This window comes from Scleropages formosus, unplaced genomic scaffold (genome assembly GCF_900964775.1).
Source record: "Scleropages formosus unplaced genomic scaffold, fSclFor1.1, whole genome shotgun sequence".
Taxonomy (NCBI): Eukaryota; Metazoa; Chordata; class Actinopteri; order Osteoglossiformes; family Osteoglossidae; genus Scleropages; species Scleropages formosus.
Window position 1 is genome coordinate 1 of NW_021641022.1, and position 27,774 is coordinate 27,774.

Here is a 27,774-nt window from a genome sequence, read left to right on the forward strand (position 1 = left end):
CCTGTCAAAATCGTGCACTTCCAGGCTCGTATCGAAGAGCTGGAGGAGGAAATTGAAGCTGAACGTGCTGCTAGGGCCAAGGTGGAGAAACAGAGGGCTGATCTCTCCAGGGAGCTTGAAGAGATCAGTGAGAGACTTGAAGAGGCTGGTGGGGCAACTGCTGCTCAGATTGAGATGAACAAGAAACGAGAAGCTGAGTTCCAGAAGCTTCGCCGTGATCTTGAGGAGGCCACCCTACAGCACGAGGCCACTGCTGCCGCTCTTCGCAAGAAGCAGGCCGATAGCGTGGCAGAGCTGGGAGAACAAATCGACAACCTTCAGCGTGTCAAGCAGAAACTGGAGAAGGAGAAGAGTGAATACAAAATGGAAATCGACGATCTATCCAGCAACATGGAGGCTGTTGCCAAATCAAAGGTATGTGGAGTACATGTGTCATTCCAATTTCCATAAGTTGATTACATGCAAGACTTCTATATTAAGTATTTTACACATTTTAACAGGCTAATTTGGAGAAAATGTGCCGGACCCTTGAAGATCAGATGAGTGAACTCAAGAGCAAGAATGACGAAAATGTTCGTCAGCTGAATGACATTAGTGCACAAAAAGCCAGACTTCAGACAGAGAACTGGTAAGTAGAACTGAAAAGCACTTCATAAACAAAAAGCACCGTTAAAATAAAAAGAATGTAACACTCTTTAATCTGTTTAGGTGAATTCAGTCGCCAACTGGAAGAGAAGGAAGCTCTAGTTTCTCAGCTGACGAGAGGCAAACAGGCCTACACTCAGCAGATCGAAGAGCTCAAGAGGCACATTGAAGAGGAAGTAAAGGTGACGGAACGGAATATTGTTGAATGTTCTCTTCCACGGACATGCTGGATGCTTTGAAAAACAATATGAAAAGACGATGAAAGAAAAGCTACTCACTCATATTTATTCACCCTTAATGACTTTTAGGCCAAGAATGCCCTGGCCCACGCTCTGCAGTCAGCCCGCCATGACTGTGACCTGCTCCGTGAGCAGTATGAGGAAGAGCAGGAGGCCAAGGCTGAACTGCAACGTGGAATGTCCAAGGCCAACAGCGAAGTGGCTCAGTGGAGAACCAAATATGAAACCGATGCCATCCAGCGCACCGAGGAGCTTGAGGAGGCCAAGTAAATGCACTAGTTTTATAGCTACACTTTACAATCGGTGAGAGTGACACAAATAACATGAACACATCACTTTCTCTCAAGGAAAAAGCTTGCCCAGCGTCTGCAAGATGCAGAGGAATCTATTGAAGCTGTGAACTCCAAGTGTGCCTCTCTGGAGAAGACCAAGCAGAGGCTGCAGGGTGAAGTGGAGGATCTCATGATTGACGTGGAAAGAGCAAATGCCTTGGCTGCTAACCTGGACAAGAAGCAGAGAAACTTTGACAAGGTAAATTAAATCCTATTCTAGGACTACTTTGTCATTTTTGAATTCCGACAGTAGCGCCATTTGTCTTTGCTTTTACAGTTATTTCAAGCACTCTTCATTTCTCATTCCTTCTACTGCTAATGTTTCTATAGGTTCTGGCTGAATGGAAACAGAAGTACGAGGAAAGCCAGGCAGAGCTGGAAGGAGCTCAGAAAGAGGCTCGTTCTCTCAGCACTGAGCTCTTCAAGATGAAGAACTCCTACGAAGAAACCTTGGACCATCTGGAGACCATGAAGAGAGAGAACAAAAACTTGCAGCGTACTTACATCTTATTACTACATATTAATGAAGAGTGTCAATTATTTTATGTGCAACTGACTGATGTTTAAAATCAATCCAGTTCTTTTACTGAACAATTGGAATTAATCCATTTATTGCCCCAAATTGACCTCTTGAGCAAGTTTCAATATTCTTGTTTTCCCTGCAGAGGAGATCTCAGACCTGACTGAACAGATTGGTGAAACTGGAAAGACCATTCATGAGCTGGAGAAGGCTAAAAAGACAGTGGAGACTGAGAAGTCTGAAATACAAACTGCCCTTGAAGAAGCTGAGGTAAGCCTTCAAATATAAGAAATTTAATACTGGGGTAGTTCATCTTACAAAGACTCAAAGTATGTTTTGTTGCATTTCTTCATATTTTCTTTTCTGTCATTATTCTTTGTATTTATCTATTCTAGCGCATAATACTGGGGTAACTTATGTTACAAATGCTTTAAGTATGTTTTATTCTTCTTGTTTTCAGTGTTAAACATATACGTATGAATTACAAGCATACATTTACTGATGAATATGGGGGGCGTGGTGGCGCAGTGGGTTGGACCGGGTCCTGCTCTCCGGTGGGTCTGAGGTTTGAGTCCCGCTTGGGATGCCTTGCGACGGACTGGCGTCCCGTCCTGGGTGTGTCCCCTCCCCCTCCAGCCTTACGCCCTGCGTTGCCGGGTTGGGCTCCGGCTCCCCGCGACCCCGTGTGGGACAAGCAGTTCAGACAGACAATGCATTTACTGATAAATATACATATACTGTATGTGATATATAAATCATACGTATATATGATGCATATTCTTTTTGAGGAAAGCGTCTGCTAAATTAATAAATGTATGAATTAAAGCTAACCTATTTATATTCTGAGGTATGTTGCATTTCAGATACTCAGAATATGTCTTGTTCTTCTAACAACCCTCTTTTTTAACAGAAAATCCATTAGTTTTGTTTTGATTCCTATATTTTTCTAAATATCTCTTATTCATTCACCTGTTTAGGGCACACTGGAGCATGAGGAAGCCAAGATCCTTAGAATCCAGTTGGAGCTCAACCAGGTCAAGGGAGAAATTGACAGGAAGCTCGCTGAGAAGGATGAGGAGATAGAGCAGATCAAGAGGAACAGTCAGAGAATCATTGACTCCATGCAGAGCAGTCTCGACGCTGAAGTCAGAAGCAGGAACGATGCTCTGAGAGTCAAGAAGAAGATGGAGGGAGATCTCAATGAGATGGAGATCCAGCTCAGTCACGCCAACCGCCAGGCTGTTGAGGCCCAGAAACAACTGAGGAACGTCCAGGGACAGCTCAAGGTATGTCTGTAATTGTACCTCTGTGAGATCCAATGAAAACACAGTATGTTTTATAAGAAGCCATTCCTTAAAAATGTCTTTTCGGTCCCCAAGGATGCCCAGCTGCACCTTGATGAAGCCATCAGAGGACAGGAGGACATGAAGGAGCAGGTTGCTATGGTGGAACGACGGAACACCCTGATGCAGGCTGAGATTGAGGAGCTGAGAGTTGCTCTGGAGCAGACGGAGAGAGCCCGCAAAGTGGCCGAGCAGGAGCTGGTTGATGCCAGTGAGCGTGTCAGTTTACTGCACTCCCAGGTAACTATGTCAGTTTCTCTGTAATGAGTCAACATTCCATTCAAGCTTTTATTTCAACGCCATCAGAAGCAATAAAAATCAACATAACTCTTTTTCTTCCAGAATACAAGTCTCATTAATACCAAGAAAAAGCTTGAAGCTGACCTTGTTCAGATCCAAGGGGAGGTTGAAGACACCATTCAGGAAGCGAGAAATGCTGAAGAGAAGGCCAAGAAAGCCATCACTGATGTGAGTAATATTTCTTTCAGTACTTTATCAGAAAGCGAGTGTCATATTGATCACAGGGATTCTGCTGACGGATCCAAACGCCGGTGCATGTTCTTGTAGTGGGGCAGGCAACAGAATAGTCAGGGACAGGCAGGAGTCGATCGATCGTCGTACATTGTTCCGAGGAGCAGACAAAACCAGAGCCGAGGTTGCGGAGCTGAGAGTCGAGGAACCGGGAAACCAAACTGAGGGAATGGGACGGGTAAGGAGCCGGGAACAAGAAGGGAAACAGGGAAAGAGGCTTTCTTGCGAGTGTCGTGAGTTCTGTCTTGTCTAGATGAGGTTCCGCAGTGTGGAGTGCCCGGGCAGCCTCTTTATACCCTGTATCCCTGAGTAGTCACAGCTGCGATCGTTGAGCACGCGGTCGGGGTCGTGACAGCGAGAACAACCGTAAAGAAACGTAACAACACATTCTACTCTATAATGTTTTATGCATTAAAAAATAAACATTTCAGGCTGCTATGATGGCAGAGGAGCTGAAGAAGGAACAGGACACCAGCGCTCACCTGGAGAGGATGAAGAAGAACCTGGAGGTCACAGTCAAGGACCTTCAGCATCGTCTGGATGAGGCTGAGAGTTTGGCCATGAAGGGTGGAAAGAAACAGCTCCAGAAACTGGAAGCAAGGGTAACAGATGCTGCTTGATCCACAGTTCCTGCCCAGTTTGCCAGTATAATATTATGAATTCCAAAAGCAGACACTGATTCTTGTGGACTGTTTGATAGGACGTCTGAAGTGTAATTGAAGCTAAATCATTTTTCACTGCACTTTCTAGCACTTCACTTTTCTAATTTACCAGTATAATGCTACGAATCTGAAAAATACAGAAGGGTTCTTACGTATTAGGTGCGTGAGCTGGAAAGTGAGGTTGAAGGTGAACAGAGACGTGGAGCCGATGCCATCAAAGGAGTCCGTAAATACGAAAGGAGGTCACGGAGCTCACCTACCAGGTAAGAATTTTACCGCTGCTTATTAAAACACGGTACGGTGAAGAACGGCTAAGCACCGTAACCTCAATTCAACCATCTTTATGCTGCAGACTGAGGAGGACAAGAAGAACATAACCAGACTGCAGGATCTTGTTGACAAGCTCAGCTGAAAGTGAAGTCCTACAAGAGGCAGGCTGAGGAAGCTGTAAAGTCTGATTTCCTGTGAAGATGTTGTGTTTCTGACAAACAATGTATAACTGAGGTCTTAGACATTGAAAATTAAACCGAAAGTAAACTTGTTTCATTTGAGGAATCACAGTTTGAACAGTGTCCACTGACGAGCTGTTTTGACTCCTTCACAGGAGGAGCAGGCCAAACACCCACCTGTCCAGGTACAGGAAAGTACAGCACGAGCTGGAGGGAGCTCAGGAACGTGCCGACATCGCCGAGTCTCAGTGTCAACAAGCTGAGAGCCAAGAGCCGTGATGCTGGCAAGGTAATTTCATAGTTCAGCTCTTAATACTTCTCTGCGACCTGTGTTTCTAACTTGTTCTGGTGATTAAGATGCTTTCTAACTAATCTTTTCTATTCATTAAGGCCAAAGAAGCAGAATGAAGGTCAAGACCCTGATGAAACAGAGTAAACAAGCGATCGTACAATATGAATTTCTTGTGAAATGTACTTCTGGAAATCATCAGTCAATAAAGTCAGCGTTTCATTATCATTTGTTTTGTTTGTATAATTTGCAAAAAATTCTGAAGTTATAATTTTATAGACAGCCAAAAGCTGAAAATATTATAATTAGTGTTTTCTCACAGTGTACCAAACAATCATAATCGTTTAAACATGTTTACCTTGCTATTCATGTGGGGACTACAAACACTGTGACTTGAACATAATACATGACTCTTATCATGGTCCCAGGTCTTCCATCCTCATAAGCCAACCTGACTTTCATCTTCTGGCTACTCACCAAAGTACTGCAATACAAATAAGACCTATTAAACTATTGCCAATGCAATAAAAAAAAAAAAAAAAATTATAGGTGTCCCTTACATAACAAACATGCATACCATGTTACTGGACTTGCAAACATATTGTGACGACTCGCATTACTACGTGTTTGGGCGCGGAAGATTTGTTTCTTGTACATAGTTCTATTATGGGTAAATTGTGAAATGTTGGCAAGCAACCACTGGGGCACTTCTGGAGGAAATAATGGGGTGACTGTGTTTGCCAGCGTGTAGGGAGAGAGCCTGGGGGTGCTAAGCAGGCTGGGAAGGCCGGCTAGACGTGCAGGTCCTGGAGGGGAAACGGGGTTCTCGGACCAGAGCAGCTTTTCCAACACTTGTCTCGTAGCCATATGCCAGCTCACAAGAAATTCTGAAATCATGTGACTTTATAGTGAGACTATATCACTAGCGTGAAACACCTATGAGGTGGAACCCCTCTACAACCTTCAGTCCACCCGGACAAAATTTTGTGTCAGATGGACCAATCACCATCCAAGTGAGGCTATGTTATTCTGACAGTATATACATTTATTTAATTGTCACCTAACACTTTTCTAGTAAGGTCTGGGCATCTGCACTTCCTCCACATAGGCCTTGGGATTGCGCCATAGATCTTCTGCCAAGTACAGTAGTCCCTATGGGAAGGATAATTCTCTCTCTCATAACGATACAGGCATATATCACTGAAGCACTAAGCTTAGAGATAATTTCTCCACCCATGTCCCCAGCCACTGCAGGCTTCTACTTCACAGACAAAAAAATGGTGGGTAATGGCCATGTATTGATTATTGAATGCAATAACAGCAAGACACCTTCATCCTTGCCTCTCATCACATCCACCTTAGAACAAGTCAATGGAGGAAAGTACTTCACAAAAATTGTGCCTCAGAAATGTGCATAATTTAATCTATATTTCATAGGGGGATGAATGAAACATTTTAATGGGCCATTATGAAAACCTTGTCATGCATTCTGGCTTGCTTAATGCACCTTCTGTACTTCACACATTTGTAAATTAAGTAATCAAAGAGATTTTTATATTTATTTCCTTCATGTGTGATTTCAGTCTTTGCAGTTTGTGCCTAGTTTCCCACACACCACACAACACACACACACACGCACACGCACACGCACACGCACACGCACAGACCACACACACACACTGGCTGAAGCCGCTCGTCCCGAGTGGGGTCGCGGCGAACCAGAGCCTAACCCGGCAACACAGGGCATGGGGCTGGAGGGGCCAGAGGGGACACACCCAGGACGGGACGCCAGTCCATTGCAAGGGACCCCAAGCGGGACTCGAACCTCCGACCCACCAAAGAGCAGGACTTGGCCAAACCCTCTGCGCCCCCTCATTACGTTACATTTACATTTATTCATTTAGCAGACGTTTTTCTCTAACGCGACATCCATCTCAGAGAAAATACAATTTGTGCATTACATTAGGAGAAAGAGACTTAGTTGCGGACATGTGATTCTTAGTAAACCTAGTAAAGCAAAGTGTTTCCAACACCACACATCTGAAGGTCATACTGCACATTTGCTAATGATTTGGGCTTCAGCAGGACCTGGATGACTTGCCATTGATAAAGAAACAACAGATTCTGCTCTATGTCCAGACAATTCCATAGCAGAATGTTATGCTCATGTATGAAGTGAATTTAACTGGAGGGAAGGAATGTCTCAAGTGACTCAGCATTTAACATTCTCAGAATATTTCCACACGGAGTTGCAGAAATCAGTAGCCAGTCTCAGGAAGGGCACATATTCTGGGTACTGGCAACCATGGATGGGATGCAACTCACCACACAACTCTTTCACTCATGCATGCATGCATGCAAGGTGCCAAGTCAAACTGACTCGTAGCGACCACTCGCGTGGGTTTCAAGGCAAGTCAAGGGAGGAACAGAGGTGGGTTGCCAGGTCCTTCCCTCTGCATGTTGGGAGAGGTAAATGCAGGGAAAAACACAGAGCCTCCGCGCAACCCAAGCAGGACTCGAACCCCACACCCACCACACAGCGAGGCACCGGTCAAACCTGCCGCACCACCACCCCCCCTACGCATACATACGCAGACTTAAAAACATTTTGCCACCAATTAACTTAAATTTACTGGAAGGAAATCAGGAGAAATCCATGAAAACACAACAAGAACGAACAAATGCACAAGCATAACTGGGCTCATATGCAACCGTTGCCATGTGTACAGCACATTTCAAAATATTTCAAAAGGACAAGCACAAGTCAAAATGACTAAATTAGTAAGTAAAATTGAAAAATCAATAAATGAAGATAAAATTACTTAAATTTCTGATGAAGTTTTACTTTCAAATATCAGTGCAGGTAACATTTAGGATTCAATACTTCAGCTGTCTCACACATATATATGTACGCTACAAATATTTATTTAAAAAAAGACTAGATAACACGAAATTAAAATGTTGACTTTAAACTGTTCAACTGACAATTCATAAAGAATAAATAAGTGACTTACTTTTAAATATGATGTTCTTCCAAACCTAGAGCTCAGAAACATCTGCTCAGGGAAGGAGCCTCAAGTCCAGCTGGATATCAAAGGATGTTTGAGATCAGCTTCACAATAAGACTCTAAGCAATGTGTGACAAATAGCAAAGCTCTGAGAGAGGAGCTGAGCAAGCAGCTATTTTTGCATTTACTCCAAATAAGAACACAGTCTTAAGGTTAAGATATCAAGTGTCAAATTTTATTGAATGTATGACCCAATATCTATCACATAATCAAACCCTTTAGAATTTTTTTTACAGCCCAGTCCTCTTTATCCAGTATCATATCATCTTTCCCATGGAAAATCCTGTTACTAAATATTGTGTCTTGGAGTAAAATTGTATAACGTGATCCCTTGATCCCTTGTTGAGTACAGATAAAGCACTTGAGGATAATACTTGTAACCTTGAAAGTTTTCCTCCAAGGTTAACTGGCTCTGTTTAAAAAAAAAACGGTCTCTGCTTCAACGGTAGAATTCAGGAGGAATATTTATACAAGTCTCTGCGGTTAACTGTTTAAAGCATTGGGGTCTTTCATGAAACTGCCTCAACTAGAGAAGTCAACAGGAATTTTTAAACGTCTCAGTTTAACTGATGTCAGCTGTATTCTTTTGTCCACATCAGTCAAGAGACATAAGAATGGATGGCAAGGCAAACCTTCACAATGTCTCCAGGAAATGCTTCAAGAGATCACGAAATACTTGTGGCATGAATGCAAAACAAGTTATTCACAGCTTTTTGATGCCAAACATTTTAAAATTCATAAGAAAAGAATACTGTTAAATATTTACATGTACATAAAGACTATCTGACTCACAGCCTTGGCATTACATTATATTTCAGTCTCTTCACACTTTTTGTGTTAATTTCAGACACACATCTGTACAGGTAGTTGAACAGAAAACAAAAACAGTAAAACAAACTCAGTCCAGAGCTACACAAAGACAACATGGATCGTTCATTGACATCACACACTAGAACTGTTCACTGTCCCATAATCACGCTTTCAATCCACTACGGTCTGATAAAGATGTTAAATATTTAAACAACTGATTCTCCTGACAGTTAATCTTACAGACAACCTGTATTTAATGTGAATGTGGGACCATAGAAAAATGCTCAAAATACCTTTGACAAGACAAACCCTCATGGACTGGACCTCTGTTGTGCTGGAGGATCATGAAATGCTGATGATATCTCAGAATGGCAGGATATGGATCTGTTTTACCTCCAGTCTCTATCTATGTGCTAAGAGGCTCCAGGGTATGGAAAAGAAGACCATCCAACACTATTACAGAACTGGCAAAGCATTGTACTGCTGGAAACAGCCATTCGCGGTGTAGAGTTACTTATGATCCACCCATGCGCACATGTCCATTTGTTGAGAACACAGTGAAGGACAAGTTCCCAAACCAAACCAAACTCTAACACACTTAGTCCTGTGAAGTCTGCAAATGGGCAAAATCATGCCTTTTATTAGCATTTCTTGTAAATACAGCTATGGACACACCTTTCAAATCATGAAATTGTGGTATACTGTGACAACATTGTATAGTTACGTATATGTAATAAGTTTACATATATAACGGCATTAGGTCCGGTCATGATAAGTGAATATATGAAGTGATGGTCATCAGGAATTCAGTATCTCTTGCGTGAAAACTATTTATTATAAAATCCAATAAAACTCAGAAATGATTTAAAAAAAAAAAGAGTGCATGATCTGGTTGCTAGAGGAAATTATACTTATGTATGCTTATTTGTCCATAAAATTTAGACCAATCCAAGTTTTAACTGACTCAAGGTGACAAAATGAATACTATCGACTACAGTTTCACATCTCAGGGAGAAACAGGACGACTGAAAGTGCCGTAACATTGATGCAAATTTCCATAGCAGGCTCCTTTTTGTGCAACAAATCATTAAACCAGGACAGATAATTCCTACAACTCCTCATAGAAACAATGTAACTTATGTTGGTAAATCTGAGCAAGGCATGTCAAGTGAATAAGTTAGGCAAATTAGAAGGAGTTTTTGACTAAAATTTCCGAAGCACTCACAAACAAATCATCTGATAAAAATACTATCACACGGGCTTAACTTAATAGGTTACAGAGCACGGATACATGACCAAATATAGGAGGTGGTTTCTGCTGAGGGAGGTGAAATCTCTCTATAAAAGTAAGTGCCACAGAGAACGCAAAGGTTCACAGTCACACAGGAAAGGTGAGTGAGTTACGTTTCTTCGGGTTGTGTCAGAACTGGAATGCAACAATATGTTCCTACCTATTTCCTATGGGTATTGTTCACATTAAATCTGATAATTAAAATCTTCCAAACAGCATTGTTCAAACTGAAGAGTATAACATAAGACACTACATTCAGTTATTTTAAAAAAGATTTCATTGACTTAGTTTAAAAATATTTTCTTGCCTCTCATTTTCAGCATCCAGATCGACAAGTTTTCACTTTTCTCTGTAGGTGTGAAAAGAGGTAAATCCTTACTGAATGCAAAAGTTTTTATTGCAAAGCAAAATGCAATTTATCATTAAAATCTATTATCAAAAAAGAAAAACAAGGCAAAGAAAGCAGTGGATTTAAAAAACACATTGGCACATTTTCACTGAAAAACCGTGGTTAACATTATTAATACATCAGCGGTTTTACCCTCAATCCCCAGTGAAGAGCCACCATGAGTACGGACGCGGAGATGCAGTGTTTTGGCCCGGCGGCCGTTTACCTCCGGAAGCCAGAGAGAGAGAGGATTGAGGCTCAGAACAAGCCCTTCGATGCCAAAACAGCCTATTTTGTGGCTGAGCCCAAGGAGATGTACGTCAAAGGTACACTTGCGAGCAGAGAGGGCGGCAAAGCAACCGTTAAGACCGAGGATGGGAAAGTAAGTAGAACTGTACAACCTGACTCAGAGCTGTATGTTGCACGGTAAAGTGTTTGCAATCAAGGCTAAAATTCATTCACTTATACTTTTGTCTGTATTGGAGCCATTATACAATTTAATGCTCACAAAAAAGTAGTTCAACTAGAAGAGCCATCGTTTTTTACCAAACTGTTTCAGTCGTTCCTTTGAACCCAACTCCTCATGACTTCCAAGAACTTGAGCATGTTAGTCCTGTCCTGTCTATCAGCAACTCTTCTCTGAGCTCTTCCAAGCATATATTTGTGACATCAGTACTATCTAGCCATCTTAGTCTGTTGTCCCCTTCTTCTGCCTTATCTTAAAATTCATCAAATTGGCCTTCGTGCAAAGTCCTTACATTCCAGGTTTCAGCGCTACAGAGTAGATCTTTGCAACATAAGACTTACCTTACATCTCTCTATACATCAGTTGCTAGCTTCCCTCTTGGCTTTAGAGTCGTCATGTCTTGACATGCATTGCGACTCATGGTTGACCTGTCTATTTCATATCAGTACTACATTGGGCACTTTCTGACCTGAAGGACTTTCCAGTGCCAATTTGAAAATTTTGTTGCACTTGTCAGTAAGAAAAAAACTGGAGTGACTGGCAGCTTCCTTCTCCAGTTGACCCATGTTCAATCTGACCTGTCTGCTATAGCCTGCTCGTCTTCAGTGGTCCAACACCATACAGCTCATAGCCTTGCTGAGATATGCAAGCCCCTTCACCAGGATACGATAACATTCCATTAGGGGACTTACACTTTAGACCGGAATTTTAAAAAAGGTGGAAGACGTCACTACAGAGAGTTATAGACTACATTTGATAATTTACCATGTTGACTTTTCACAGACTCTAACTGTTAAGGAGGATGACATCCACCCCATGAACCCCCCAAAGTTTGACAAAATTGAGGACATGGCCATGATGACTCACCTCAATGAACCCGCTGTGCTGTTTAACCTCAAAGAGCGTTATGCAGCATGGATGATCTACGTGAGTTTTTCCATAAATTCAAAACAATCAATGTATATATTAAAGAGTAATACCGAAGAGAATAACTGTCCATTTGTTCTTTTCCAGACCTACTCTGGGCTGTTCTGCGTCACTGTGAACCCCTACAAGTGGCTCCCAGTGTACGATCCTGCAGTTGTAACTGCCTACAGAGGCAAGAAGAGAGTTGAAGCCCCTCCACACATTTTCTCCATCTCTGATAACGCCTATCAGTTCATGCTCACAGGTAAGAAGAAAATAAAATAAAGTATATTACCACATTTCAGATAAATTAAGTGTAGTGTACAATATTAAACTATTCCTTGTCTATTTATGAAACATTTGAAGGAAACATGCACTACTTTTCCTTACAGATCGTGAAAACCAGTCAATCCTGATTACGTAAGTATGTGTACCAATAAATTATTTAATATTTGAGGAAAGAAACAAACAATATCACATATATTGTATACACTATACTCACAGCATAAACAAAAGATAAGTCCAATAGCTGTCACTTTTCTCACTGTCAGTCAGTGTATGACTGTCCAATACATGTAGGTACAGCTAGAAGGAAGTATCAACTCTTATTTTGTGTATCATAATTTCCATTGATTGTCTCTCTTCATCCTCAGTGGAGAATCTGGTGCAGGAAAGACTGTCAACACTAAACGTGTCATCCAGTACTTTGCGACAATCGCAGTCGCTGGACAAAAGAAAGCGGAGCCTGTGCCTGGAAAAATGCAGGTCAGAGACAGTTATACTACATCTATAACACAGACTTATGTCCTATGACAAAATTATGAATACTGCAATATCTTCTCTCAGGGTTCTCTGGAAGATCAAATCATTGCGGCGAACCCACTGCTGGAGGCGTATGGTAACGCCAAGACTGTGAGGAATGACAACTCCTCTCGCTTCGTAAGTTGAGAAACATTAAAACTACTTGCTGCGTCAATATGCAGAGTACTTTACAATATGAAAGAGTATTACTCTATAACACCCTCTACTTTCAATTAACGTCTAGGGTAAATTCATCAGAATCCATTTCGGAACCACAGGAAAACTGGCTTCCGCTGATATTGAAACTTGTGAGTCTTTTTATCCCATATTTTCTTTGCCAGTCATTTATCCGGAGATACCAACAAAATAAATGTAAAACAAAAATTGATTCCTACCAACAGATCTGCTGGAAAAGTCAAGAGTAACTTTCCAGCTGTCAGCTGAGAGAAGCTACCACATCTTCTATCAGCTTATGACTGGCCACAAACCAGAGCTGCTCGGTAGGTACTCCATGTGAAATGGAAATCACTTCTTATGTGTCTCCAACGTAGACCCTTTAATGTTTCAACGTTCCTTTTGAAAATCTCTACAGAGGCACTTCTCATCACCACCAACCCCTATGACTACCCCATGATCAGCAAAGGCGAGATCACTGTGAAAAGTATCAATGATGTGGAAGAGTTCATTGCCACAGATGTAAGTAGACCTACAACTAAAGGGCTTTCTATACTGTCTTTTATCAATGCACAGCTTGTAAAGTGATGTGTTTTGAATCACCTAGACTGCCATTGACATCTTGGGCTTCAGTGCTGACGAGAAGATAAGCATCTACAAGTTGACTGGTGCAGTGATGCATCATGGGAACATGAAGTTCAAGCAGAAGCAGCGAGAGGAGCAGGCTGAGCCTGATGGCACTGAGGGTAAAAAACAAAATAACCCAGACCAAACAGAAATCCACCTAGAATTTAAGAGCAAAAGCAAACACATGTTCTTTGTAATTCAGTGGCAGATAAAATCGCCTACCTCATGGGCCTGAACTCAGCTGACATGCTGAAAGCTCTCTGCTACCCCAGAGTGAAGGTCGGAAATGAATTTGTCACCAAGGGGCAGACTGTACCTCAGGTAGAGAATATACTGTATATTCACCATGATCTATGTAGCTGTGCACACACTGATATGTTCAATATAATGTAAAACAAACAACAAATATTCAGACTTGAAAGACTATGGAAAAACCTTCTGTTCCATTTTGCACAATCAGGTCAACAATGCAACTATGGCTCTCTGCAAATCTGTCTATGAGAAAATGTTCTTGTGGATGGTGTTTCGCATCAATGAGATGTTGGACACAAAGCAGCCGAGACAGTTCTTCATTGGTGTCCTGGACATTGCTGGATTTGAGATCTTTGAAGTAAGTGCATTTTACGAAGAGCTTCTATTCTCAAAAAATTGGATGGTAAATCATTTTCCCCAATTTTGATATTGATTTGTAATTAGTAAAGTCTTCTAATTTCATATTCTCAGTTTAACACGTTTGAGCAGCTGTGCATCAACTTCACCAACGAGAAACTGCAACAGTTCTTCAACCACCACATGTTTGTTCTGGAACAAGAGGAGTACAAGAAAGAGGGGATTGAGTGGGAGTTCATTGACTTTGGTATGGACTTGGCTGCCTGCATTGAGCTTATTGAGAAGGTACGTGACATGGCCTTCAACAGTTATGAAAGAAATCCCATGTTGTCACTCCTCATAAAGCTTTACGCAAACTTTTCTTTGTTTGACAGCCAATGGGCATCTTCTCCATCCTTGAAGAGGAGTGCATGTTCCCTAAGGCTACAGACATGACCTTCAAGAACAAGCTGTACGACCAACATCTTGGCAAATCTGCTTGCTTCCAAAAACCAAGGCCTGTCAAAGGCAAACCAGAGGCCCACTTCTCCCTGGTGCACTATGCCGGCACAGTGGACTACAACATCGTCGGCTGGCTGGACAAGAACAAGGACCCCCTGAACGACTCTGTAGTGCAGCTCTACCAGAAGTCTGCACTTAAACTTCTGGCTCATTTGTTCGTGGCTCATGCTGGAACAGAAGGTACAACTTGTATGTAGATGCTGTTGATATGATGTTTGTTTACAGCTCATGCTTCAGGAGAGGGTGCAATACATTTTAGCCATTTACAAGTCTTGTTTCCTTTATAAATTAATAACAGTTATTTTCATTTCTGTTCCTACAACTCTTATAATTTAATATAAAATGTAATATAGAATTACAACTATTAGCTAATACTTACGCATTTCAAACAAAATATTTATTTTGTATGTAGAGACTGGTGGTGGCAAAAAAGGTGGCAAGAAGAAGGGTGGTTCCTTCCAAACCGTGTCAGCTCTCTTCCGGGTAAAAATCTAATTCTTTATTATTTTCCTTTAAAGTAGATCATATGTCTCAATAACTTGACTGTAGTTCTAAACTGGCTCCTAACATTACGAACACAAGATGGACAAGAAGTCTGTTCATAAATCAATTTGAGTTTAACTCCAAGTCAGAATTAATAAAAACTTAGAAGTAGAAACATTCTTTAATGAATTCACACGTTAGGTTCTGCAAAAATTTAGATATAGAAATAATATATTTTAAAAATACTCTTCACAACTTTTACTTTATAAATGCCCAACTATATTAAAATTGAAACTAATTTTAAATTACTGGAAATTAAAAATGTTACCTCCAAAACCTCCTCCATTTAATCATGACTGCTAGTAGTTTTATCACATAAGGAAGATGAATGTTCAGATTTTAGATACACAACTATTAAAAGCTCAATAATACAGATACCTGACAATTTATTTTAAGTTCGCCTCAGAAAAAAAATGTGTATTTATTATAGGTGTATCCAAAAAAAAAATTTGGATACACCTATAATAAATATACATCGTAAGGCTGTGATAACACACTAATTTAAAGTCACTGAAAATAAAAATACTGAGTCTCCACAACTGCCTATTTAGCCTTGATTTTAGACTGATTCATGCCATATACAGGTTCATCTTTTCTGTTCTAATTGTTTATCAACACTCTAGAACACTTGACACAAGCTATAAACACTGGACGAGGACGGAATTAATCTGATTCCTCACTATTCGATTTGTGTGTTACTGCTAGTTAAGAACAGCTTTTGAGACAGAAAAGACAGAAATTTTAGAAAACAGACTGGTGAGGAAAAAACTATTTTACAATAAATGAACTGCAAGATGCTTGTATCTTCAAAAATTCATAACTTGACCATTTGTTATACAAGCAGCAACTGCACACTATGTTTACACAATATATATTTTAGCAGAACATATCACATCATCTTATAGGAGAACTTGGGCAAGCTGATGACCAACTTGAGAAGCACTCATCCTCACTTTGTACGATGCATAATTCCTAATGAGACAAAGACACCAGGTAGGTCCAGCGCTCCTTACTGTAGCTGTCTATACACACACACACACTTTCTGAACCGCTATATAATTAAACAAAAAATTTAAATGACTGTATAATTAAATGGTACAATGGTGGTCCCATTGATTCTACTTCTTGACCATTAACAATATTTTCTAGGTCTCATGGAGAACTACCTGGTCATCCACCAACTCAGGTGTAACGGTGTACTGGAGGGTATCAGGATCTGCAGAAAGGGATTCCCCAGCAGAATCCTCTATGGTGACTTCAAGCAAAGGTAATGCTTATAGTAGAAAAAAATCCATTGGAAGGAAAAGACAAGTTTCTGGTGCATCACATATGGGCAAATTTCTGATGAATCTGCTAAAAAAAAAATTCTCCAGGAAAACACTGAAACTAAAAGTATCCAAAAGTGAAACTTCCTACAGACCAAACTTCTTGTATCAAACTTCTATCTATCTATTGTCTGTAGGAGACAAAAACTTACTGAATGTAACTGCTGGGTAAGAATCTGCTAAAAAATTCTATAGGAATCGCTTTTCAATTAGGAATACTGAACACAAATCATCCAAAATCATAAATAGAAATTCTTCTCTTTATCAACCTTCCTACAGGTACAAAGTACTGAATGCCAGTGTCATCCCTGAGGGACAGTTCATCGACAACAAGAAGGCTTCAGAGAAACTCTTGGGGTCAATTGATGTGGACCACACTCAGTACAAGTTTGGACACACCAAGGTGAGTGGGTGATGAGACTCCCTGGCCCCACATACACATGGACTGACTGACTCACATTGCCTGAGACACAGGATTTAGCGTTACGATTTACAGGGTGAGGTCTTTTTTTTCTGATGGTAGGTGTTCTTCAAAGCTGGTTTGCTGGGCCAGTTGGAAGAGATGAGAGATGAGAAGTTAGCAATTCTGATTACCATGACTCAGGCCTTGGGCCGAGGTTACATCATGAGAAGGGAGTTTGCAAAGATGATGGAGAGGAGGTATGACCTTCACACAATGAAATAATAAAGTATATTTAAAATAAAAATACATGTTTCACTGTACAAATTGCACTAAGCCGAAAAAATGGAAATGGTGACTGCAAGTAGTGTTAAGTATTCCTTGATTTGATAAGGTTAACACAGTAACATACCTGCAATAAAATGTAGTAATTTCTTCTGTAATTCATTTTAAACAGAGAGTCCATTTATACTATCCAGTACAACATCCGCTCATTCATGAATGTGAAACACTGGCCATGGATGAAGCTGTACTTCAAGATCAAGCCTCTCCTGAAGAGTGCAGAAGCTGAGAAGGAAATGGCCAACATGAAGGTAGAATTTGAGAAGTGCAAGGAGGAATTAGCAAAAGCTCTGGCTAAGAAGAAGGAGCTTGAGGAGAAAATGGTTTCTCTGCTGCAAGAGAAGAATGACCTGCAGCTTCAAGTGCAAGCAGTAAGAATGGATTCTGATGCAGTCAGCAGTGTTGGCCATAGATTCTCCGCTGATAATGTCACGAGATTAAAAAACGTATTTACACTTAGAAACACTCATTGTTGCCCAATCAATACAATAAACCTTTCAACTTCATTTTCTATTCAGGAAGTGGAAAATCTCTCAGATGCGGAGGAAAGATGTGAAGGCCTGATCAAAAGTAAGATCCAGCTTGAGGCAAAACTCAAAGAGACCACTGAAAGGCTGGAGGACGAGGAGGAAATCAATGCTGAGCTGACAGCCAAGAAGAGGAAACTAGAGGATGAATGTTCTGAGCTGAAGAAGGACATTGATGACTTAGAGTTGACTTTGGCCAAAGTGGAGAAGGAAAAACACGCCACAGAAAACAAGGTTAACATATAATCAATAATCCATAACTACATTTTTACAATTCAGAGTTATTCTAAACAAACACAAAATACTCTATTACAGGTTAAAAACCTGACAGAGGAGATGACTTCTCTGGATGAGGCCATTGCCAAGTTAACCAAGGAGAAGAAAGCCCTCCAAGAGGCACACCAGCAAACTCTGGATGATCTTCAGGCAGAAGAAGACAAAGTCAATAGTCTGACGAAAGCCAAGACTAAGCTCGAACAGCAAGTAGATGATGTAAGTTAAAAGATTAAAAGTTTAAAATTTCATTATCAATAATCATAATAGGTAGTATTCAGCTGCTATTCCTGTAACAGCTGGAGGGTTCTCTGGAACAAGAGAAGAAGCTACGCATGGACCTTGAGAGAGCCAAGAGGAAGCTCGAGGGAGACTTGAAACTGGCCCAAGAATCCATAATGGATCTAGAGAATGACAAACAGCAGTCAGAGGAGAAGCTTAAGAAGTAAGGAAATTTTAAAAGGCAATAGTTGAAATATGAATACAAATTTTAAAATACAACTGAACTCTACCATGTAAAACAAAGGTTTTGCTTTTTTACCAAGTAAAATATGCCAAGAGAAGGGAAGAGTTTCTGCAAGGCAGCGAAGGGAATGAGCTGGAATCATATTTATTCAGTTCATACAGTTGTTGAATGTATAAATGAAATAAATGATTCAGTTTTGCTGTTTGATAGAGACTTTTGAACAAGTCAGTGAGCAGAAGGGAAATGGGCATCATACAAAGTCTGGGTTGTACATGCTGACTGGTCAACCTGGCAGAGATGGTAGAGGTTATGCCTGTGCCTGTTGAGACAAGACAGAGGAACAGTATTGTGTTGTCTACATAGCAGCTGAAAGTCATGAGAGACAATGACTGAGCCAAGGGAAGCCCTGTAGATAGAGGTAGACAAGAGCTAAGGACCCAGAACTAAGTCCTTTGGAACATCTGTTGAGAGAGAGGGAGCCACTCCACACCACTTGGTAAGATCTATCTGATAGATAAAGGAGGTCTCAAACCATTTCAGTGACTCTTCCAAGCTGTTCCAATGTGGTAAGGAGGCTGACAATGTCAAAAGTCTTTAGTAGTTTGTTACACAGTGGACCACTAAGCGGACAATTTGTCAACTAAATCAGACAAATACAGTGTCACAGAGCACTTCCTGTTATAAATTTCAGGTTCTATAAAAGTGAAATTTAAATAAGGAGATTTCCGTCAACTGAATGTTGAGTGTATTTCTGATGTAGAAAGAATGTAGAAACAGTCAGAGGAGAGGATTAAGAAGCAAAGGAATGTTGAAAGATTTAAGACTGTCAAAATATCCAAACATTTCTCCATTTCTGAACAAAAACCTTGAAAATATTTGATTCATTTCTACAGGAAGGACTTTGAGACAAGTCAACTTCTTAGCAAAATTGAGGATGAACAATCACTAGGGGCTCAGCTGCAGAAGAAAATGAAAGAACTCCAGGTAAATTCCCTGAATCATAAATACAGCGTGTTATAACAAAAATATTTACTATCTTGATATTTTAGTAATTTTAGTATGTACTTTTAGGCTCGTATTGAAGAGCTGGAGGAGGAAATTGAAGCTGAACGTGCTGCTAGGGCCAAGGTGGAGAAACAGAGGGCTGATCTCTCCAGGGAGCTTGAAGAGATCAGTGAGAGACTTGAAGAGGCTGGTGGGGCAACTGCTGCTCAGATTGAGATGAACAAGAAACGAGAAGCTGAGTTCCAGAAGCTTCGCCGTGATCTTGAGGAGGCCACCCTACAGCACGAGGCCACTGCTGCCGCTCTTCGCAAGAAGCAGGCCGATAGCGTGGCAGAGCTGGGAGAACAAATCGACAACCTTCAGCGTGTCAAGCAGAAACTGGAGAAGGAGAAGAGTGAATACAAAATGGAAATCGACGATCTATCCAGCAACATGGAGGCTGTTGCCAAATCAAAGGTATGTGGAGTACATGTGTCATTCCAATTTCCATAAGTTGATTACATGCGAGACTTCTATATTAAGTATTTTACACATTTTAACAGGCTAATTTGGAGAAAATGTGCCGGACCCTTGAAGATCAGATGAGTGAACTCAAGAGCAAGAATGACGAAAATGTTCGTCAGCTGAATGACATTAGTGCACAAAAAGCCAGACTTCAGACAGAGAACGGTAAGTAGAACTGAAAAGCACTTCATAAACAAAAAGCACCGTTAAAATAAAAAGAATGTAACACTCTTTAATCTGTTTAGGTGAATTCAGTCGCCAACTGGAAGAGAAGGAAGCTCTAGTTTCTCAGCTGACGAGAGGCAAACAGGCCTACACTCAGCAGATCGAAGAGCTCAAGAGGCACATTGAAGAGGAAGTAAAGGTGACGGAACGGAATATTGTTGAATGTTCTCTTCCACGGACATGCTGGATGCTTTGAAAAACAATATGAAAAGACGATGAAAGAAAAGCTACTCACTCATATTTATTCACCCTTAATGACTTTTAGGCCAAGAATGCCCTGGCCCACGCTCTGCAGTCAGCCCGCCATGACTGTGACCTGCTCCGTGAGCAGTATGAGGAAGAGCAGGAGGCCAAGGCTGAACTGCAACGTGGAATGTCCAAGGCCAACAGCGAAGTGGCTCAGTGGAGAACCAAATATGAAACCGATGCCATCCAGCGCACCGAGGAGCTTGAGGAGGCCAAGTAAATGCACTAGTTTTATAGCTACACTTTACAATCGGTGAGAGTGACACAAATAACATGAACACATCACTTTCTCTCAAGGAAAAAGCTTGCCCAGCGTCTGCAAGATGCAGAGGAATCTATTGAAGCTGTGAACTCCAAGTGTGCCTCTCTGGAGAAGACCAAGCAGAGGCTGCAGGGTGAAGTGGAGGATCTCATGATTGACGTGGAAAGAGCAAATGCCTTGGCTGCTAACCTGGACAAGAAGCAGAGAAACTTTGACAAGGTAAATTAAATCCTATTCTAGGACTACTTTGTCATTTTTGAATTCCGACAGTAGCGCCATTTGTCTTTGCTTTTACAGTTATTTCAAGCACTCTTCATTTCTCATTCCTTCTACTGCTAATGTTTCTATAGGTTCTGGCTGAATGGAAACAGAAGTACGAGGAAAGCCAGGCAGAGCTGGAAGGAGCTCAGAAAGAGGCTCGTTCTCTCAGCACTGAGCTCTTCAAGATGAAGAACTCCTACGAAGAAACCTTGGACCATCTGGAGACCATGAAGAGAGAGAACAAAAACTTGCAGCGTACTTACATCTTATTACTACATATTAATGAAGAGTGTCAATTATTTTATGTGCAACTGACTGATGTTTAAAATCAATCCAGTTCTTTTACTGAACAATTGGAATTAATCCATTTATTGCCCAAAATTTACCTCTTGAGCAAGTTTCAATATTCTTGTTTTCCCTGCAGAGGAGATCTCAGACCTGACTGAACAGATTGGTGAAACTGGAAAGACCATTCATGAGCTGGAGAAGGCTAAAAAGACAGCAGAGACTGAGAAGGCAGAAATTCAGACTGCTTTAGAAGAAGCTGAGGTAAACATACAGCCTTAACCTATTTTATATACATCTTGCTTTCCTGAAAACTAGCCATTACACAAATTTACATGACTTTGGGCCGAACTACCATAAATTTAAATGATAAAATTTTTACTCCTGTGCTAAACCTAAGAAAAATGTACCTATCATCACTCCAATATGCTAAATTATCATCTGTTTACAGAACAAATGACATCGTACAATTTAGAATGCAGTATATGTAAATTTCTCTGGGGGTGCGGTGGCGCAGTGGGTTGGACCACAGTCCTGCTCTCCGGTGGGTCTGGGGTTTGAGTCCTGTTTGGGGTGCCTTGCGATGGACTGGCGTCCCGTCCTGGGTGTGTTCCCTCCCTCTCCGGCCTTATGCCCTGTGTTACCGGGTAGGCTCCGGTTCCCCGTGACCCCGTATGGGACAAGCGGTTCTGAAAGTGTGTGTGTGTGTGTGTGTGTGTGTGTGTGTGTGTGTGTGTGTGTGTGTGTGTGTGTGTGTGTGTGTGTGTGTGTGTGTGTGTGTGTGTGTGTGTGTGTGTGTGTGTGTGTGTGTGTGTGTGTGTGTGTGTGTGTGTGTGTGTGTTTAAATTTAAATGTTTGCATTGCGGAGGGGGCGCGGTGGTGCGGTGGGTTGGACCACAGTCCTGCTCTCCGGTGGGTCTGGGGTTTGAGTCCCGCTTGGGGTGCCTTGCGACGGACTGGCGTACCGTCCTGGGTGTGTCCCCTCCCCCTCCGGCCTTACGCCCTGTGTTGCCGGGTAGGCTCCGGTTCCCCCGCAACCCCGTATGGGACAAGTGGTTCTGAAAATGTGTGTGTGTGTGTTTGCATTGCATTTGCATAAGGGGTTCAAAATCCCCTTTTGACTATTAAATCAAGGATCTCGTTCACCCCGCCCGGTATGGGGTCACCGGGGCCCCACCCTGAAGCCAGGCCTGGGGGGGGGACTCGCATGCGAGCGCCTGGTGGCCAGGTCTATGCCCACGGGGCCTGGCCGGGCTTAGCCCAAAGCCATGACGTGGAGCCACTCTTCGGTGGGCTCACCACCTGCCAGAGAGACCGTAAGGGGCCGGTGCGTTGTGATTTGGGCAGTGCTCGGGGCCGAGTGCCCAGTCGACCCAAACCTCGGACGCCAACTCTGGCTTTTGGGACTTGGGATGTCACCTCACTGGCGGGGAAGGAGCCTGAGCTAGTGCAGGAGGTTGAGAGATACCGTCTAGATATAGTCGGGCTCACTTCCACTCACAGCTTGGGTTCTGGAACCACTCTTCTCGACCAGGGATGGACTCTCCACTATTCTGGCGTTGCCCAGGGTGAGAGGCGGTGGGCGGGTGTGGGCTTATTAATAGCCCCCCAGTTCAGCCGCCATGTGTTGGAGTCTACCCCTGTGAATGAGAGGGTCGTCTCCCTGCGCCTTCGGGTCAGGGAACGGTCTCTCACTGTCGTTTGTGCTTATGCGCCTAGCGGCAGGGCAGAGTACCTGGCCTTTTTGGAGTCCCTGGGGGGCGTGCTGGAAAGCGCTCCCACTGGGGACTCTGTCGTTCTACTGGGGGACTTTAACGCACTTGGCACCAGGACATCCTAGGTCAGAGGTCGATGATTGACTTTGTAGTCGTTTCTTCTGATCTTCGGCCATATGTCTTGGACACTCGGGTGAAGAGAGGGGCTGAGCTGTCAACTGATCACCACCTGGTGGTGAGTTGGATTCGATGGCGGGGGAAAAAGCTGGATAGACCTGGCAGGCCCAAACGCATAGTGAGGGTCTGTTGGGAATGTTTGGCGGAGGCCCCTGTCAGAGAGGTCTTCAACTCCCACCTCCGACAGAGCTTCAACCAGGTCCCGAGGGAGACTGGGGACATTGAGTCCAAATGGACTATGTTCCACACCTCCATTGTCGGGGCAGCGGTTCGGAGCTGCGGCCATAAGGTCTCCGGCGCCTGTCGCAGCGGCAATCCCCGAACACGGTGGTGGACACCGGAGGTAAGGGATGCCGTCAAGCTGAAGAAGGAGTTCTATCGGGCCTGGCTGGCTCATGGGACTCCTGAAGCAGCTGACGGGTACTGGCGGGCCAGACGGAACGCGGCTCTGGCAGTCGCCGCGGCAAAAACTCGGGCCTGGGAGGAGTTCGGTGAGGCCATGGAGGAAGACTTTCGGTCAGCCTCAAAGAGATTCTGGCAAACCGTCCGGCGACTCAGAGGGGGGAAGCAGTGTTCCGCCAACACTGTTTACAGTGGAAGTGGTGCACTGCTGACCTCAACTGAGGATGTCCTCGGGCGGTGGAAGGAGTACTTTGAGGATCTCCTCAATCCCTCCGACACACCTTACGTAGAGGAAGCTGAGGCTGGGGACTTGGAGGGGGACTAGTCCATTACCCTGGCTGAAGTTGCTGAGGTAGTCAAAAAACTCCTCGGTGGCAAGGCTCCGGGGGTGGATGAGATCCGCCCCGAGTTTCTCAAGTCTCTGGATGTTGTGGGGCTGTCTTGGCTGACACGCCTCTGCAGCATCGCGTGGAGTTCGGGGACGGTGCCTCTGGACTGGCAGACCGGGGTGGTGGTCCCTCTTTTTAAGAAGGGGGACCGGAGATTGTGTTCCAACTACCGGGGGATCACACTCCTTAGCCTCCCTGGGAAAGTCTATGCCGGGGTACTGGAGAGGAGAATCCGACCGATAGTCGAACCTCGGATCCAGGAGGAGCAATGCGGTTTTCGCCCTGGCCATGGAACACTGGACCAGCTCTATACTCTCACTAGGGTCTTGGAGGGTTCATGGGAGTTTGCCCAACCAGTCCATCTGTGTTTTGTGGACCTGGAGAAGGCATTCGACCGTGTCCCTCGTGGCATCCTGTGGGGGGTACTTCGGGATTATGGGGTTCGGGGCTCGCTGCTATGGGCTGCTCGTTCCCTGTATGACCGGAGCAGGAGCTTGGTTCGCATTGCCGACAGTAAGTCAGACCTGTTCCCGGTGCATGTTGGACTCCGCCAGGGCTGCCCTTTGTCACCGATTCTGTTCATTATCTTCATGGACAGAATTTCTAGGCACAGCCAGGGAATGGAGGGTGTCTGTTTTGGTGGCCGCAGGATCTCGTCTCTGCTTTTTGCGGACGATGTGGTCCTGTTGGCTTCATCGAATCAAGACTTGCAGCGTGCGCTGGAGAGGTTTGCAGCTGAGTGCGAAGCGGCGGGGATGAGAATCAGCACCTCCAAATCCGAGACCATGGTTCTCAGTCGGAAAAAGGTGGATTGCCCCCTCCGGGTTAGGGGGGAGTTGCTCCCTCAAGTGGAGGAGTTTAAGTATCTCGGGGTCTTGTTCATGAGTGAGGGAAAAATGGAGCGGCAGGTTGACAGATGGATCGGTGCGGCGTCCGCAGTAATGCGGTCATTGTACCGGTCTGTTGTGGTGAAGAGGGAGCTGAGTCGTAAGGCGAAGCTCTCAATTTACCGGTCGATCTACGTTCCTACCCTCACCTATGGTCATGAACTCTGGATCATGACTGAAAGAATGAGATCGCGGATACAAGCGGCAGAAATGAGTTTCCTCCGCAGAGTGGCTGGGCGTACCCTTAGGGATAGGGTGAGGAGCTCAGTCACCCGGGAGGAACTCGGAGTAGAGCCGCTGCTCCTCCGCATCGAGACGAGCCAGTTGAGGTGGCTCGGGCATCTGTTCCGAATGCCTCCTGGACGCCTCCCTGGGGAGGTGTTCCGGGCATGTCCCACTGGGAGGAGGCCTCGGGGCAGACCCAGGACACGTTGGAGAGACTACGTCTCCCAGCTGGCCTGGGAACGCCTTGGGGTTCCCCCAGAGGAGCTGGAGGAGGTTTGCGGGGAGAGGGAAGTAGTCTAAGAGGCTCTGCTTAGACTACTGCCCCCGCGACCCGGTCCCGGATAAGCGGAGGAAGATGGATGGATGTTTGCACTGAGTAATTTTCTAAAGTATGATTAATATAAGTTCTATGTCACTTTTGTACTCTCTTCTTGATAAAATCTAGTTTTTTGTGCTTGCATGACTTTAAAAAAAAACAGATATTCATTTAAATATTTAATGCACACTTCAGCGTGAAGAATCTGAGATTTAGAGGTCTGATATCCAGACTGCCCTGGAGGAAGCAGAAGCAATGATTTGACCATAAATTAAAATAATGTATCACTTTCACTATCACTATCATTTTCATATATATATATGCTTTTTAAAGGCCACTCTGGAACATGAGGAATCCAAGATCCTTAGAATCCAGTTGGAGCTCAACCAGGTCAAGGGAGAAATTGACAGGAAGCTCGCTGAGAAGGATGAGGAGATAGAGCAGATCAAGAGGAACAGTCAGAGAATCATTGACTCCATGCAGAGCAGTCTCGACGCTGAAGTCAGAAGCAGGAACGATGCTCTGAGAGTCAAGAAGAAGATGGAGGGAGATCTCAATGAGATGGAAATCCAGCTGAGTCATGCCAACCGCCAGGCCGTTGAGGCCCAGAAACAGCTAAGGAACGTCCAGGGACAGCTCAAGGTACTTCTGCGAGATCCAATGAAAACACAGTATGTTTTATAAGAAGTCATTCCTTAAAAATGTCTTTTCGGTCCCCAAGGATGCCCAACTGCACCTTGATGAAGCCATCAGAGGACAGGAGGACATGAAGGAGCAGGTTGCTATGGTTGAACGACGGAACACCCTGATGCAGGCCGAGATCGAGGAGCTGAGAGTTGCTCTGGAGCAGACGGAGAGAGGCCGCAAAGTGGCGGAGCAGGAGCTGGTTGATGCCAGTGAGCGTGTCACTCTGCTGCACTCCCAGGTAAGGGTAACTTTCAACTGGATGTTCAGCGAAATATTTGTACAATGCTCAACAAACACTTATTTCTTCAGAACACAAGTCTCATCAATACAAAGAAGAAGCTTGAAGCTGACCTTGTTCAGATCCAAGGGGAGGTTGAAGACACCATTCAGGAAGCGAGAAATGCTGAGGAGAAGGCCAAGAAAGCTATTACTGATGTCAGTAGTGGCTCTTTTATTGCTTTATCAGAAGCTCTGCTACAATGACAACAAGAAGTAAGGATACATAACAGTCCACTGCTCTAATGTTTTTTGCATGAAAAAAATGCAGGCTGCTATGATGGCAGAGGAGCTGAAGAAGGAACAGGACACCAGCGCTCACCTGGAGAGGATGAAGAAGAACCTGGAGGTCACAGTCAAGGACCTTCAGCATCGTCTGGATGAGGCTGAGAGTTTGGCCATGAAGGGTGGAAAGAAACAGCTCCAGAAACTGGAAGCAAGGGTAACAGATGCTGCTTGATCCACAGTTCCTGCCCAGTTTGCCAGTATAATATTATGAATTCCAAAAGCAGACACTGATTCTTGTGGACTGTTTGATAGGACGTCTGAAGTGTAATTGAAGCTAAATCATTTTTCACTGCACTTTCTAGCACTTCACTTTTATAATTTACCAGTATAATGCTATGAATTTGAAAAATACAGAAGGGTTCTTACATATTAGGTCCGTGAGCTGGAAAGTGAGGTTGAAGGTGAACAGAGACGTGGAGCCGATGCCATCAAAGGAGTCCGTAAATACGAAAGGAGGGTCAAGGAGCTCACCTACCAGGTAAGATTTTACCGCTGCTTATAAAAACACAGTACCGTGAAGAACGGCTAAGCACCGTAACCTCAATTCAACCATCTTTACTGCCTGCAGACTGAGGAGGACAAGAAGAACATAACCAGACTGCAGGATCTTGTTGACAAGCTGCAGCTGAAAGTGAAGTCCTACAAGAGGCAGGCTGAGGAAGCTGTAAGTCTGATTTCCTGTGTAAGATGTTGTGTTTCTGACAAACAATGTATAACTGAGGTCTTAGACATTGAAATAAACCGAAAGTAAACTTGTTTCATTTGAGGAATCACAGTTGAACGTGTCCACTGACGAGCTGTTTGACTCCTTCACAGGAGGAGCAGGCCAACACCCACCTGTCCAGGTACAGGAAAGTACAGCACGAGCTGGAGGAAGCTCAGGAACGTGCCGACATCGCCGAGTCTCAGGTCAACAAGCTGAGAGCCAAGAGCCGTGACATCAGCAAGGTAATAAAAATTTTATATTGGATTTAAACTTATAACACGAACATGAGAGGTCCACGTGGCTCAGCCAGAATGTTAACTACCAAAATTTCATTGCATTATGCAGGCATGCTGTTTGACTTATTGAGCTGGACAAGGACATAGCTTTGAAG

The 27,774-nt window shown here is 43.5% G+C and overlaps 2 protein-coding genes and 1 pseudogene across 2 annotated transcripts; all 3 read left to right on the plus strand.

Moving 5' to 3' along the window:
- Nucleotides 1–3: 3 nt before the first annotated feature.
- LOC114909051 (myosin heavy chain, skeletal muscle-like) lies at nt 4–632 on the plus strand (the record flags this gene model as incomplete). The annotated part of the gene is made up of 2 exons (XM_029249508.1): nt 4–414; nt 501–632. Coding segments are annotated over 2 exons (543 nt in total), but the record flags the coding sequence as incomplete, so codon positions are not given.
- A 337-nt stretch (nt 633–969) lies between these two features.
- LOC114909081 (myosin heavy chain, fast skeletal muscle-like) lies at nt 970–4,664 on the plus strand. Its single transcript, XM_029249506.1, has 10 exons — nt 970–1,150; nt 1,232–1,415; nt 1,547–1,712; nt 1,882–2,006; nt 2,714–3,022; nt 3,116–3,319; nt 3,422–3,547; nt 4,042–4,212; nt 4,432–4,535; nt 4,625–4,664. The coding sequence occupies exons 1-10, from the start codon at nt 1,062–1,064 to the stop codon at nt 4,647–4,649; spliced, it is 1,503 nt and encodes a 500-aa protein (XP_029105339.1). The 5' UTR covers nt 970–1,061; the 3' UTR covers nt 4,650–4,664.
- A 6,069-nt stretch (nt 4,665–10,733) lies between these two features.
- LOC108926422 (myosin heavy chain, fast skeletal muscle-like) lies at nt 10,734–27,652 on the plus strand (annotated as a pseudogene).
- Nucleotides 27,653–27,774: the final 122 nt, after the last annotated feature.

Coding starts and splice junctions, on each gene's coding strand:
- LOC114909081 (XM_029249506.1), top strand. CDS start 1,062: ATGTCCAAGGCCAACAGCGAAGTGGCTCAGTGGAGAACCAAATATGAA. Junction 3,320..3,421: donor TCAGTTTACTGCACTCCCAG/GTAACTATGTCA, acceptor TTTTTCTTCCAG/AATACAAGTCTCATTAATAC. Junction 4,536..4,624: donor TCACGGAGCTCACCTACCAG/GTAAGAATTTTA, acceptor TTTATGCTGCAG/ACTGAGGAGGACAAGAAGAA.